Raw genomic sequence first — 15,720 nt, 5'->3', positions numbered from 1 at the left:
GAGAGAATTGAACCCTGTGGCACCCCCATAGAGACTACCAGAGGCCCAGACAACAGGCCCTCCGATTTGACACATTGAACTCAATCAGAGAAGTAGTTGGTGAACCAGGCGAGGCAATCATTTGAGAAACCAAGGCTATTGAGTCTGCCGATGAGGATGTGGTGATTGACAGAGTCGAAAGCCTTGGCCAGGTCAATGAATACGGCAGCACAGTATTGTTTCTTATCAATGGCGGTTACGATATCATTTAGGACCTTGAGCATGACTGAGGTGCACCCATGACCAGCTCTGAAACCAGATTGCATAGAGGAGAAGGTGTGGTGGGATTCGAAATGGTCGGTAATCTGTTTGTTGACTTGGCTTTCGAAGACCTTAGAAAGGCAGGGTAGGATAGATATAGGTCTGTAGCAGTTTGGGTCAAGAGTGTCCCCTCCTTTGAAGAGGGGGATGACAGCAGCTGCTTTCCAATCTTTGGGAATCTCAGACGACATGAGAGGTTGAACAGGCTAGTAATAGGGGTTGCAACAATTTCGGCAGATCATTTTAGAAAGAAAGGGTCCAGATTGTCTAGCCCGGCTGATTTGTAGGGGTCCAGATTTTGCAGCTCTTTCAGAACATCAGCAACTGCAATAGGCAAAAGTCTATAAAATATAATTAAATAGAATAAAACAGGACATTATGTCATGATTATTTAGATACACAGGACATGGCAATGGAGGAGACAAAACGAAAGAGCTGATTGTGGACTTCAGGAAACAGCAGAGAGAGCACGCTCCTATGCACATCGATGGGACCGCAGTGGAGAAGGTGGAAAGCTTCAAGTTCCTCGGCGTACGCATCACTGACAATCTGAAATGGTCCACACAGACAGTGTGGTGAAGAAGGAGCAACAGCGCCTCTTCAACCTCAGGAGGCTGAAGAAATTCGGCTTGGCCCCTAAGACCCTCACAAACTTTTACAGATGCACAATTGAGAACATCCTGTCGGGCTGTATCACCGCCTGGTACGGCAACTGCACCGCCCACAACCGCAGGGCTCTCCAGAGGCCCAACGCGTCACCGGGGGCACACTGCCTGTCCTCACAGCACCCAATGTCACAGGAAGGCCAAAAAGATAATCAAGGACATCAACCACCCGTACCACGGCCTGTTCACCCCGCTATCCTCCAGAAGGCGAGGTCAGTACAGGTGCATCGAAGCTGGGACCGAGACTGAAAAACAGCTTCTATCTCAAGGCCGTCAGACTGTGAAATAGCTATCACTAGCCGGCTACCGCCCGCTTACTCAACCCTGCACCTTAGAGGCTGCTGCCTTATATACATAGACATGGAATCACTGGCCACTTTAATAATGGAACACCAGTCACTTTAATAATGTTTACATACTGCTTTACTCATCTAATATGTATATACTGTATTCTATTCTACTGTATTTTAGTGAATGCCACTTCGACATTGCTCATCCTAATATTTATATAATTCTGAATTCCATTCCTTTACTTTTAGATTTGTGTGACTTGTTAAATACTACTGCATTGTTGGAGCTAGGAACAAGCAATTCGCTACACCCGCACTAACATCTGCTAAATATGTGTATGTGACCAATAAAATGTGATTTGATTACAGAAGAGAGAGCATGTCTTGCCATCAGTGAGTGAAGAAGTGACTCCCCTGGTGTGAATGTGCATACTAAGTACTAAGGGACTTTTGAATCTGATTTTGCTCTATCAGTTTGACTATTGCTGGCATTGAAAACCAAGCCTTGTATTATCCAGCTTGTGCTTCACAGTATTTCCAAAGGTCTCAAAAGGAAAGAAACAGTCCTGTTTTGTATCCAGTATGAGTTCGTAGACAGGTCTTGGAGCTGAAGCCTGTATAGAAAGAACATATTTCCACCCCTGAGACTTTAGCTGCAGACATTGTACATTTTTGTACAGGAAGCTTATGGCTGTAATTAGGTATTCATTTACTGACAAGTTTAAAGTTGAAACGTGTATGTGTCCTGATGTTCAATTTCTCAGACAAACAACAAAATACGTTTTTATTGCAGCCAGTTAGGTAGTTACAGCTGTTATGGCTTGGGAAGCCTTCTCATTCATATGATTGTCATTTCATGAGGAGGTTGTCGAAAGCTGTGTGTTGTGGACTAAATGTCACCTGGACCCCGGCAACAAATGCAAATTGTAAGTTGTCTAGTTTAAAAAATAAATATAAAATACAGATGAGTGATTCAAATTATTTTGATGCTACAGAAAAAACTGTGGAACAGGTCTATGGGAACAGACTTAACCTAGGACAGAAAGGTGGTTTAATGAATTTGAATATCATTGTTAAATTGAGAGCGTATGTGATACAGTTCTTAGACTGGGTGTGACTCAGTTGTGATTGGCATGAGTAGTCCTTCCATCTGTCATGTCCCTCACAGGTGGCTGCATGTGTGTGATATATCACTGCATGTATGTGTACAGTAGCCTGCATTTTGTGTATGTGTACAGTAGCCTGCGTTTTGATATTCATAAAGCATTGAGTAACATGTGTTTGTTAATAGATAAGAGCAGCTTCCAAACACATGTATTGATATATCAATATTTCCAGTGTAGCGGAAGTGAACAAGTGAGGCTGGTGGTGAAGGGACATTTCATGCACAGGGTATTCATGGGACTGGACACTGACCTTACTGAATAATGTTTTTGTTAAAAAAATACAGGAGAGTATGTAGAATCTGATTATGTGTGTCACCATGTGTGCACTGTAAATGTGGGTTTGTGTGTGGTTGTGACAGTTTATCAGATCTTGGGCTATTTCCCATAGCTGGGTTGTGTATATACAGTATCTCAACGGAGAAAGCATCCGAGCGAACAAAATATACAGTATCTCAACGGAGAAAGCATCCGAGCGAACAAAACAGCGCCCCTCTGTTTCTGTATGTGTAGGCCATCTATCTGATGTGGTCTGGTCATAAAGAGTATGACGTTGTTGCTGCCAGTAGCATTGAATGCAAGAGAAGCCAGTGAGCATTTGGTTTCCCTTGATTTAAAAAAGTATAAAATAATAGCCAATCATCATTGAGCTAAACTGAGTGAGCTCAATTCCACACCACAAACAAGTGTCAAGGGAAGCCAGTTTGGATTTGGCATCACTCCTATTAAATAGAAATACATCATCGATAGAAACAACTTGAATTGCTGCATATTGTTGTGTTGTTGTCCTCCAGTGGCTAGCTAGCTAGCTAGCTAAAATGGTCCCTTTCCTAAATTAGCCATGGATGGAGACTGGGATTTGGACTTGTGGTTTTACTAAATTCTCCGTACTGGCCAATGATTATACCGGCGATTCTGATCCAAGCATAAAATACATTGTGCCCCTGGACTGAGAGGATGGAAGTTCAATATGTAGCTAGATGTAGAAGCCTTATGTTAACTATCTAACGTTGCCCATGAAAGAAAGTTAGGCTAGTGAGCAAGCATTTTAGCCAGGTAGCCTAGGACAACAACAAAAATAAAAGTGTGTACTGTATGACAGAGTCATAGACCATTTCATCAACGTGAAAGAGAGGAGGATGGCATTGGCGTTTCTCTACAAGTAGGGTGAGTCAACGTGTTTTTTCTACTTGTACGAACACACACACACACACACACACACAAATCAGAACCATGGACAGCAACATCATACTGTATTTAGCTTATGTTGATTGAACTAAATAGTTTTTGCTATATTTTAGTTGTCATTGTATTAGACTAAGCAAATGTCATTTGATGTTGAAATGTTGAAGTTGAAATGGTGCTGGAATAGTGGAGGCAGCTCCTGTTTTCTTTGCAACTTGCAGTAACTCTCTGTGGTTCTAAATCAATAGTTGTTTAGTAGTCAGAACATTTCGGAAACGTGAACTTTCTTGACCATGCTGTCGGTCATGTAACTCTTTGTTACATGCAATATGCTTTGTGGACTTCACCGGACAGTGGTTGCTCTCCGGTTTTGTAAAGAAACAAAGATGTGGATTTATTCTGCCACTGGGTCTCCTTGTTGTCTCGGCCTTAGGCCTTTATATCTCGGCCTTAGGCCTTTATATCACAGTGGCAAGGCATATGAACTAACAGGCTATAGACCAAACAATGCAATTATGACATGTTGTAATATGGCTTTTTTTCTGTCTTGTAGCTCTATTGCAGTTGGGGCAAGATATTTTATTAGAATAGGCCTAAGAATTGTGAAAATAATTTCCCCTTGTACAGTATGTTGGCCTACTGCAAAGACTGGTAAAATGTCATTCATCTTCATCTCAGAACTTTTCAGGATCAAATTGTAATTACAATATTTGATAGACAACCTAACCTGATTTGTCACCATGTCATGAATTGCCAGCCTACAGGCTACATGAAACAGGTAACACGAAGGTGAGGCCTCGATTGTAGACGTCATTAGCAACATTACTATAAACGTTATTACAGTGATCGGGAGCCAAACCCATTGACAGCAAACCTCGAACTTATCAGAGATAGTACATGTCCCGCTCTCTACCCCACGATGTTGGCTACAACGAACTCGGCACTGAAATTAATACAGACGTTCGAATTCAGAATAATGTGACCTAAATGCCATTCAAGTGTTAGTATTATCCGAACTATTATTTTTCTCACTATGTATACTCCTAGTCGTGTGTTGTACAGCCGGTTGCTAATGATGTCCTTAGCTAAGTATTGAGCTACCGACTGACCTACTTTCCCTGTTCGCAGCGGCTCAGTCCTGTTTACAAGGGACTGCCAACGGAGGTTGAGTGGTAGATGAAAGCAGACAGAGCATAGACCTGAAAACGATTACTTCCAAAATCTTGTACAGTGTATGGTACCGAATAGGGATTGTTACATGAATCGGATTTCGAATAATACTTACATACTACGTATGTATGCAATAATTGATGGTCTTTTCGCGATGCGTTTGTGGTGAGTCAAGCTTAGGATAGCCTACTTGGCTCAGTGAATTGCACAGTAGGCTATGTTGGAAAATGAGTACCGACAAAAGTAAAGTATGGATCTTTATGTCAACTAAAGTGTTGTTTTCAAGGTATGTAAAATGTTTATGTCCTTTGCATTTTTTGTCACTCTAGTCTTGTGATAATGAAAACGTTTACCGGTTGGTTTTGCTTCCATTTTGGATGAAAAGATCTGTAGGCTACTGCTTCTGACGGTGTCAAAATACAAATAAAGTAGGCTATTATCAATGTTAATTTATATGCATTATATGTCGTTTTCATAGAGAATTGTTATATGTCCTTTTGTGTATTCCCCAACGTAGTTATCCATTTTCTTAAAAGGCTCCATGACAGTTCAGCTCACGGGTAGCCTATAGATTTACAAGTAGAGTGTGTCCTTGCAAGTGTATGAGTTGTCTGTTTTGAGAAACATCGTTTTAAAACCATGTTTACGTTGATTAGAACATAGTGCTTTTGGCACTTGCATGGTAACTGATTGGTTGAGGAGGCTTAGTGCCTCTGGTCAATTGATCAAGTGAGGAGTCTTGAAATTATTTAAATGATGTATTTTGGGAACTTCCAGTAAGGCAAGCTCTAGATCTAGCTCAATGCCTTGGTCAGTGACTTGTCGTCTGAGAAGGAGTCTGTAATATAAATGTACCTACAATTGCTGTACAATACTTCATGTAAATGTTACATTTGCAAATATTTCAATTTTGATGAATTTTCACATCATGATTTCAAAGGTTTGACATCTGTCATTTGACATTTCCATATAGTAATTTGGCTTCTTCTGTCAGCAGCCTGAGTAGATGGGTAGCTAAGTAGGCCTAGTTTATGAAACCATATGAATTAATTATCTGCCAATGTAATTTTCCCCCCCAGTTTAGTCATGGGACATTATTATTTCTTCACCTCAGTGGATGTTGGTTGGAGGAGAAGGTCAGTGAGTGCGTGAGATGTCCCTCCCATTGTTTGGCTTAGGGAGCCAATGGAGGTGAATCTCTCTGATGTTGTTTCCTTTTCACTCAAGACAGGGTTTAGTTAGTTGACAAGTTTAATCATGGAGAAGCACATTGATCCAGGAAGTAAAGTCAAAGATGAATCCTCTTTCCAGATTGATGGTTGTCACTAGTTAGTACAGTCACAAAGTCAGAGGCTATATTGTAAAAATAAATGAAAACAAAAATAAGCTTTTTGGTATTCATTTAAGGTTAGGCTTAGGCATAAGGTTAGCAGTGTGGTTAAGGTTAGGGTTTGGGTTAGGTTTAAAGTCAGAATTTAAGAAAATAAATTGTAGAAATACTATGCAGGGTTTAGCCATAATGATGACTTTTGTAGCTGTGGTAACTATTGACGACCCAGATTGATTGGCGGTATTGGTTTGTAAAGGCAAAATGAATAAGTACTCTATGATAAGAAATGATCATGAACCAGAAAAAACCCTGGGCAAATTATGTTGTGTTTAAAAATAACATTTGGCACCATATAGGCTAGTTCTACATTTATCACAAATCATGACCAAGTTGAGGTGTTTTGACATTTCAAATTACACTAATTCAAGATTTAAATATTACAGTAAAGGTGGTACAAGAATCCTCCTTAGTTGAGGAGTAAATTATGGCTTTGAATCTATTATTCATGAGGCCACGTAGGCTTGTCCAAAAACAAAGCTGAAGACAAGTAGAAAATATGAGCCTAATATAATTTAGACCGGGGTAATGTAGATTGGGGAAAACACTGGCATTACATATCACAGAAACATCACATTATGATTGGTTTGTGTTGAGAGTCAAGTACAATCAAATCACCCCCTCGACCCTTAAAGTATATCATCAGCCTGAAACACTTAATGTCATATGTGTTTAGTCTCACATTCTCTTTTCCTTTTTTCACCGTATGTGTCACTGACACTTCAGCCTAGATTTAATAACCTTATGCCATCTTTGGCTACCTCTCACCTCTCATGGAATTACATCCTTGATGAAGACTTAAATAAGTCACTTTTTTAAATGAAAGGGTTCAGATCTATGACCAGCAGCTCCCGCCCAAACCATTCTCAGCAGTGATATCTAGACAGGTTTAAGAGTTAAAAGATTGTAAGATTAAAGATGGCTGCTTCAATAGAAATTATAGCTCTCTGAATACATTACATTTAGCAGACGCTCTTATCCAGAGCGACTTACAGTAGTGAATATATACATTTCATTTTCATTTCATGCATTTTTTTTTTTGTACTGTACCCCCGTGGGAATCGAACCCACAACCTTGGCGTTGCACACACCATGCTCTACCAACTGAGCCACAGGGAAGGCCAATACCATTGAATGTGTGGGTGTCTGTGTCTGTGTGAAGGTGAACCATTGACAGTGTGAATATGCTATTGCATGGCTTTTCATTAAAGGGAAACGTCACAATTAGAAACACTTATCTTTCTCCATCTTTTTACTACGAAACATAGATACGCACCATTTTCACATGTGTTGATGTTGGGGGTGGTGCTGGAAATGATGAAGTTGAAAATTGTGATGTTTCTCTTTAAGGAAACAACCTGAAATACGTAGTTATTGATTAATTATTTGACACAGGCATGAGGTAAAGTCGAGACTTGATTGAAAAACCCCTCAACAACAAAAGGGAAGATTAAAGCTGAAGTAGGTATCAATTGTGCCTAAAATATAATCTTTGAGTTAAGCGAACCCTCTGAGTAATGAAAGGAGCCATAATAAAGATTTATTGTGCATAATCTTATTGGGCATGGTGACAAGCAGCAGGCACCATCAAGAAACCATTTTCATGTCAATGTCATAAATACCATAAAGTGTTTTGGTTAATTTGTTGAGCTTTGAAATGTATTATGAGAAAAAAATATGTTTTTTTTATGGCTCATCATTTTATCACAGTTTACAACTCTTATTGGATTTTCCTTTCAGTTTTCCTCACATGAGCGCATGGATTTCATTTAGATGAAGAGAGCTATGTGAAATGTAATATCCATGTTGGCCCCTTCTCAGGCCGCTTCTGTATGTCAGTCAGTGGGCGTATGGAATAAGAACTGGGTCTCGGCCCAATGGAAATGGGCACAGAGTCACCATTCTCAGACATACTGAACCGCAATGAACGGAAAATGGCCACCAACTGTCATAATTACACAGACATAATATATATATTTTAAACATTTCCAGCCCACAGACCTCTATTCTTTTAATTGGAGTAAAGGAAAGAATGATGTGTTGTTCCCCCACTCAAGATTATTGGAAAGATTTTTTGCATGGAATACTATCTTGGTGTAAGAGTGGATGCATTTGATCTTGGTTCATTGGTTTCATTTAATTTGATCGAAAAGGTTGGTGCCTGCTGTAGTTTACTACATCTGAAAGTGGAAGATGGAAAAGGAGGGTATCTCAGATTTTAAAGAAGGGAAAGGGGGATACCTAGTCAGTTGCATAACTGAATGCATTAAACAGAAATGTGCCTCCTGCATTAAACCCAACCCCTCTGAATCAGAGAGGTGCAGGGGGCTGTCTTAATCAACATCCATGTCATCAGCACATGGGGAGCAGGTGTTGTTGGGGGGTTAACTGCCTTGCTAAAGGGCAGAACAGCAGATTTTTCCACCTTGCCAGCTCAAGGATTTGAACCAGTAACCTCTAAATTACTAGCCCAATCCTCTTAACCTCTAGGCTATGATTCAGACACTGCAGACCTGAAGCTAAGATGAAAGGGGTTCAATCATGGGGCTTAATAGTACATGGCTAATGAACTCTTTCATCTGACCTCAACATGTCAATCACATTCCTCTCGTTTAAACACATGGTTAATGGTTCCTCCTCGGATGTATTTGATTTGATGGCTTCTGATTTACTTTTCTATTAGGGTTACATTTGCAAATGGACAAAGGCTGTTTGAATTCCCAGAGGTGTTTTCTCAAGTTTTTCTTTATATTTCGTGATGGGTTGAATGAGGTAACTCTTCCATTCTCTTTGTTAACAAAAGAGGTGTCTCTGCCTCTGGGATTTTTCTAGGTCAGTAGAGCTCCTCCCGCACGTAATGCTGCGTCCTCTGTGTTGAATTGCTGTATCCAGGTGGTAATTTATGTTTACCACACTTCCTTTAATACATGCTGTTCACTGTTGGAAATCATGGCTTATGAATCACAATGAATAATTGTTTTTTTCTGGTAATGTGTTCAATCACTGATATTATATTCAGTGAGATATGCACAGGATCTGGGTTGATAAATAATAGTTCTCCTTGAGGTAGTCTGTTGTATTTTACAATAAACAGAATACTTTTGTATGCATTTATTGTTGTTGTTTTTCACAAGCATAGCTGTTGCACCCTCTACAACCACTGTGATTATTATTATTATTATTATTATTATTATTATTATTTGACCCTGCTGGTCATCTAATGAACGTTTGAACATCTTGGCCATGAACTGTTATAGTCTCCACCCGGCACAGCCAGAAAAGGACTGGCCACCCCTCAGAGCCTGGTTCCTCTCTAGGTTTCTTCCTAGGTTCCTACCTTTCTAGGGAGTTTTTCCTAGCCACCGTGCTTCTACATCTGCTTCTACATCTGCATTGCTTGCTGTTTGGAGTTTTAGGCTGGGTTTCTGTATAGCACTTTGAGATATCAGCTGATGTAAGAAGGGCTTTATAAATACATTTGATTGATTTAGCTCCAATGAAAGCTCAGAAGGAAGCATTAAAAAGTACACCTGTTCAGAATAGATTTGGAAATAGGATGACTTTCAAGTAGGTTTTGGGACTTGCTTGAGTGTGAATAAGAAAATACTGAGGGGCAGTACTGTTGCTGGGCATAATACAGCTATGACACTTGAATTAAACTACTGCAGATTAATTAAGATACATTCGATAATTACTGTATGTGTAATTGACATAGATATGCCATAACTACAGTAGACTTCCCCCCCTTTAATTGAAGCCCACTTTCTGTCTTATTATCCTTCCCAGGTTTTTGTATTTCTGTGGCGGACTCCAGGAGGAGGAGGTGTGCAGCAGCAGCAGGTGATCACTAGATTTTTCCTGGGAGTTTCAGTGCAGCTAGCGCGAATGGGATACATCAGACTTCAGATAGGGCCTGGCTGGGAGAGGGAGTAAGTATGGACAACCTTTCCGACTTTGGGTCCCTATGTCCGTCTAGCCGGAGGGAATGGGAGTGAGTATCTAGGCTACTTTTATTGTCTTTGTTGTGTTTTCTGTCACTGCTAAATACATGTGTTTGTATGGAGAAATACACTATATATACAAAAGTATGTGGACACCCCTTCAAATGAGTGGATTCGGCTATTTCAGCCATACCCGTAAACAAACATTGGAGCCATGCAATCTCCATAGACAAACATTGGCAGTAGAATGGCCTTACTGAGGAGCTCAGTGACTTTCAATGTAGCACCGTCATAAGATGCCACCTTTCCAACAAGTCAGGTTGTCAAATTTCTGCCCTGCTAGTGCTGCCCCGGTCATCTGTAAGTGCTGTTATTGTGAAGTGGAAACCTCTAGAAACAACAACAGCCGCGAAGTGCTAGGCCACACGAGCTCACAGAACCGGACCGCCAAATTCTGAAGCGCGTAGCATGTAAAAATCATCTGTCCTTGGTTGCAACACTCACTACCGAGTTTCAAACTGCCTCTGGAAGCAATGTCAGCACAATAACTGTTCGTCGGGAGCTTCGTGAAATGGGTTTCCATGACCGAGCAGCCGCACATAAGCCTAAGATCACCATGTGCAATGCCAAGCGTCGGCTGGAGTGGTGTTAAGCTCACCGCCATTGGACTCTGGAGCAATGGAAACGCATTCTCTGGGGTGATGAATCATGCTTCACCATCTGGCAGTCCGACGGACAAATTTGTGTTTGGCAGATTCCAGGAGAACGCTACTTGCCCCAATGCATTGTGCCAACTGTAAAGTTTGGTGGAGGATGAATAATGGTCTGGGGCTGTTTTTCATGATTTGGGCTAGGCCCCTTAGTTCCACTGAAGGGAAATCTTAACGCTACAGCATGCAATGACATTCTTAACAATCCTGTGCTTCCAACTTTGTAGCACAGTTTGGGGAAGGCCCTTTCCTGTTTCAGCAATCCCCCCCGTGCACAATGTGAGGTCCATACAGAAATGGTTTGTCGAGATCAGTGTGGAAGAACTTGACTGGCCTGCACAGAGCCCTGACTACAACCCCATCGAACACCTTTTGGAGGAATTGGAACGCCAACTGCGTGCCAGGCCTAATCGCCTCAACGTCAGTGCCCAAACTCACTAATGCTCTTGTCGCTGAATAGAAGTAAGTCCCCACAGCAATGTTCCAACATCTAGTGGAAAGCCTTCCCAGAAGATTGGAGGGTGTTATAGCAGCAAAGGGGGTACCAACTCTATATTAATGCCCATGATTTTGGAATGAGATATTTGGCAAGCAGGTGTCCACATACATTTGGTCATGTAGTGTATGACATACCGAGTTACCCTACATTCTAACAATATACAGTGCCTTCAGTGTCACGCCCTGACCATAGAGAGCCATTGTTTCTCTATGGTGAAGTAGGCCAGGGTGTGACTGGGGGGTATTCTAGTTTATTATTTCTATGTGGGGTTCTAGGTTACTATTTCTATGTTGGTGATTTGTATGATTCCCAATTAGAGGCAGCTGGTAATCGGTGTCTCTAATTGGTGATCATATTAAGTAGTTATTTTTCCCACCTGTGTTTGTGGGATCTTGTTTTTGTGTAGGTGCCTATTTGCACTTCACTGTCTTCATGTTTCGTTTGTTCATTTATTGTTTTTGTATTTTGTTAAGTTTCACATTATAATAAAGATGTGGAACGCTACTCACGCTGCGCCTTGGTCCAATTATTACGACGATCGTGACATTCAGAAAGTATTCACACCCGTAGACTTTTTCTACATTTTATTGTGTTACAGCCTGAATTTAAAATGTATTAAATTGATATTGTCACCAGCCTACACACAATACCACATAAAGTGGAATTGTCTTTGTAGAAATGTTTACAAATTAATGAAAAATTTGAAAAGTCTTGAGTCAATAATTATTCAACCCCTTTGGTATGGAAAGCCTAATTAAGTTCAGGAGTAAACATGTCATAATAAGTTGCATTCACTCAATCTGTGTGCAATAATATTGTTTAACAATTTTTAAATGACTACCTCATCTGTACCCCACACATACAATGAATTACCTGTAAGGTCCCTCAACCACAAAGACCAGGGAGGTTTTCCAATGCCTAGCAAAGAAGAAATAAAAAAAGCAGACATTGAATATCCCTTTGAACATGGTGCAGTTATTAATTACACTTTGGATGGTGTATCAATACACACATTCACTACAAAAATACAGGCGTCTTTCCTAACTCAGTTGCCGGAGAGGAAGGAAACCGCTCAGGGATTTCACCATGAGGCTAAAGGTGACCTTAAAATAGTTACAGAGTTGAATGGCTGTGATAGGGGAAAACTGAGGATGGTAGTTACTCCACAATACAAACCTAAATGAAAGAGTGAAAAGAAGGAAGCATGTACAGAATAAAAATATTCCAAAACATGAATCCTGTTTGCAATAAGGCACTAAAGTAAAACTGCAAAAACGTGGCAAATAAATTAACTTTATCACTGAGTACCATGCTTCATACAGTATTTTCATCATGTTATGGGTATGCTTGTCATCGGCAAGGACTTGGGAGGTTTTTTAGGATAAACTGGGAGACAAATTCACCTTTCAGCAGGACAATAACCTGAAACACAAGGTCAAATATACACTGGAATTGCGTACCAAGAAGGCATTGAATGTTCCTGGGTGTTTCAGTTTTGACTTAAATTGTCTTGAAAATCTATGGCAAGACATGAAAATATCTAACAATGATCAACAACCAACTTGACAGAGCTTGAAGAATTTTCAAAAGAATAATATTGTACAATCCAGTTGTGCAAAGCTCTTAGAGACTTACCCATAAAGACTCACAGCTGTAATCGCTGCTAAAGGTGATTCTAACATGTATTGACTCAGGTGTGTGAATAGTTATATATGTAAATTAGATATTTATGGTTACATTTTCAATAAAGTAGCAAAAATGTCAAAAACATGTTTTCACTTTGTCATTACAAGGTATTGTGTGTAGATGGGTGATTATTTTTTCGAAATTATATTTTATCCATTCTGAATTCAGGTTGTAACACAACAAAATGTGGAATAAGTCAAGGGGTATGAATACTTTCTGAATGCACTGTATGCAGGGATATACTTGGTCGACTACTGTACTATGTGAACACCCTAGAATAAAGCATCTGGGCACAAGTCAGTTTCTTTAGGACCATAGTTGGAGACTGCTGTTGTATAAGATTACATTTTGAAGAATGGTTTCCATTCCAAGGGTGTCTATCTCTGTTCATAATGTTGTATGGGAGGGGGGGGGGGGATTTGTATCTGCTTTGTATCTATCTGTTGATGACTGGTGTTAATTCAGAGAAACAGCATTCCAACTAGTTTCCCCCTCCGCTCTCCCTTCTCCCTCTAGCACCAGCAGCTGTGTGGACGATTTGATGGATGAAGATGAGAAAGACAGGGCAAAAAGGTATTCCACCACTGTGTGGTGTGTGTGTGTGTGTGTGTGTGTGTGTGTGTGTGTGTGTGTGTGGTGTGTGTGGGTGTGTGTAATGGTTGTGTGTCTGTGTGTAATGGTTGTGTAGTGGTTGTGACAGACGGTTGAGTGTAAGGACGAGAGATGAGGCAGACGGAGAAGTTCCCTACTTCAGCTTGTATGTGTTAATGAAAGGTCCTCTTGGCATGGCCCTACTTTGACAGTCCATCTGTGAAGGTGTTTGCTTTCCTGATGTGAAGATTCTTCACACATTCAGCTCTATAAACCTCAACACCTTCAGCACAAAGACAAGTGTTTCCGTGCCGAGACAGTTTACAAAATGTCATAGGAAGCTGTTAAATATAGTCAACAAGGTCAAGCCATTTTTTGCTTTTCAGTAATGATGCATACAAGCCTGACTGAAAGTAGACTTTTAAATCATTAGTCAGTGTGTCAATTTTCTGGTGGGTTCAGCTGGGGTCAGATTCATCGAAGGTTTGTGTGTGGAGAATGGCAGCAAAAACTACAAGCACAAAAAAATATATGTTTGTTTGTTTTAATGGTAGATTTTGTACATGCTATGCTGTTGATATCAGAGTGTTTTCCATAAAAAATAAGTCCATATGGGATGAATCTTCAGAAACGTTTGCTTGTGATATCAGAAGGGATATTGTTGGGTTTCACTAGACTATCATCCTTCTCTCAGCATCCTGCAAGCTGTTTTATGGTGGCTGAGGAATGACTGAATTGTGATGGTGGTTACTTATTAGCATCTGTCACTTCTTAGCTTGAGTGTGTTTAATAAATAAGAAGCTGTATGTAGAATTGTTGAGCTCGCAACTTCCACTGCATCTTTTGCGTATTAGCTACTCTCCTCAAATGCACTTCTTTATAAATAATTCATAAAGTGTATATGTTCAAAGTTTTAAATTACAATGAGTGTACTAAACATTATGAATACCAGGTGAATCCAGGTGAAAGCTATGATCCCTTATTGATGTCACCTGTTAAATCCACTTCAATCAGTGTAGGTTTTTATTTTTATTTCATTTAACCTTTATTTAACTAGGCAAGTCATAGATCGAGATGATGAGACAGGTTAAACAAGGATTTTTAAGCCTTGAAACAAATAAGACATGGATTGTGCCATTCAGAGCGTGAATGGACAAGACAAAAGATTTAAGTGCCTTTGAACGAGGTATGGTAGTAGGTGCCAGGCACACCGGTTTGAGTGTGTCAAGAACTGCAACGCTGCTGGGTTTTTCATCCTCAACAGTTTCCTGTGTGTATCAAGAATGATCCACCACCAAAGGACATCTAGCCAACTTGACACAACTGTGGGAAGCATTGGAGTCAACATGGGCCAGCATCCCTGTGGAATGCTTTCGACACCTTGCCCGATGAATTTAGGCTGTTCTGAGGGCAAAAGGGGCTGCAACTCAATAGTAGGAAAGTGTTCCTAATGTTTTGTACACTCAGTGTAAAGGGTGAGAAATGTAATCCTGTACATTTATCATGTTTTCTATTAAAGGGCATCTCGTAACAAATCGGAAAAGAAAAGAAGAGACCAATTCAATGTGCTCATCAAGGAGCTGTGCACCATGCTGCAGGGCCAAGGTCATCCACGCAAGATGGACAAGTCCACCATACTGCAGAGAACGATCAACTTCCTGCAGACACAGAAAGGTAGGAATGTGTAATGTAGTCGGCTGCGTCATTCATCACATTGACGTTGGCCACCTGCTGACCTGTGTGTGTAGCGTCTAAAAAACAACCAAAGAACATCAACACTTGAACTTGTCTTTTCCTAAAAGCTCTGACTTTGCTGATAGCTACTTTATTGAGGAAAAATGTACTTACTATGACTGTGATAGGTGGGACAACCACATATCAATCTTAAGATGAATGCACTAATTGTAAGTCGCTCTGGAGAAGAGCATCTGTCTGCTAAGTGACTCAAATGTAAAATGCGTGTGCATGTGGCACTTGTGTCCTGCCCTACATAAAGAACATCACAGCTCCCAGAACGGGTGAGAAAAGAAGGAAGGAACTAAGAGGGTGGAGGGCATTAGCTGTCTAGTATAGTATTTGTTCGGACAGGAACATAGAGAAAAGAGAGGAGTTCTCCACTTCCCTACCAAGCTT

The 15,720-nt window shown here is 40.5% G+C and overlaps 1 protein-coding gene across 3 annotated transcripts in view; it reads left to right on the top strand.

Annotated features, from left to right (window-relative positions):
* npas2 (neuronal PAS domain protein 2) overlaps positions 1 to 15,720 on the top strand; it is a 71,459-nt gene that overhangs the window by 24,218 nt on the left and 31,521 nt on the right. For 2 of the 3 annotated variants that reach the window (XM_082960423.1, XM_014137490.3), the window contains exons 2-4: positions 9,947 to 10,151; positions 13,513 to 13,569; positions 15,107 to 15,261. In XM_082960423.1, the coding sequence (XP_082816549.1) occupies positions 10,096 to 10,151; positions 13,513 to 13,569; positions 15,107 to 15,261 (268 nt within the window). In that variant the 5' untranslated portion in view covers positions 9,947 to 10,095. Of the gene's footprint in view, positions 1 to 4,473; positions 5,060 to 9,946; positions 10,152 to 13,512; positions 13,570 to 15,106; positions 15,262 to 15,720 lie in introns of those variants that run through there. The other variant, XM_014137489.3, reaches the window with a different exon arrangement.

This window comes from Salmo salar, chromosome 13 (genome assembly GCF_965601325.2).
Source record: "Salmo salar chromosome 13, fSalSal1, whole genome shotgun sequence".
In the NCBI taxonomy this organism is placed as follows: Eukaryota; Metazoa; Chordata; class Actinopteri; order Salmoniformes; family Salmonidae; genus Salmo; species Salmo salar.
This window is presented reverse-complemented; position numbering and strand designations above follow the sequence as displayed.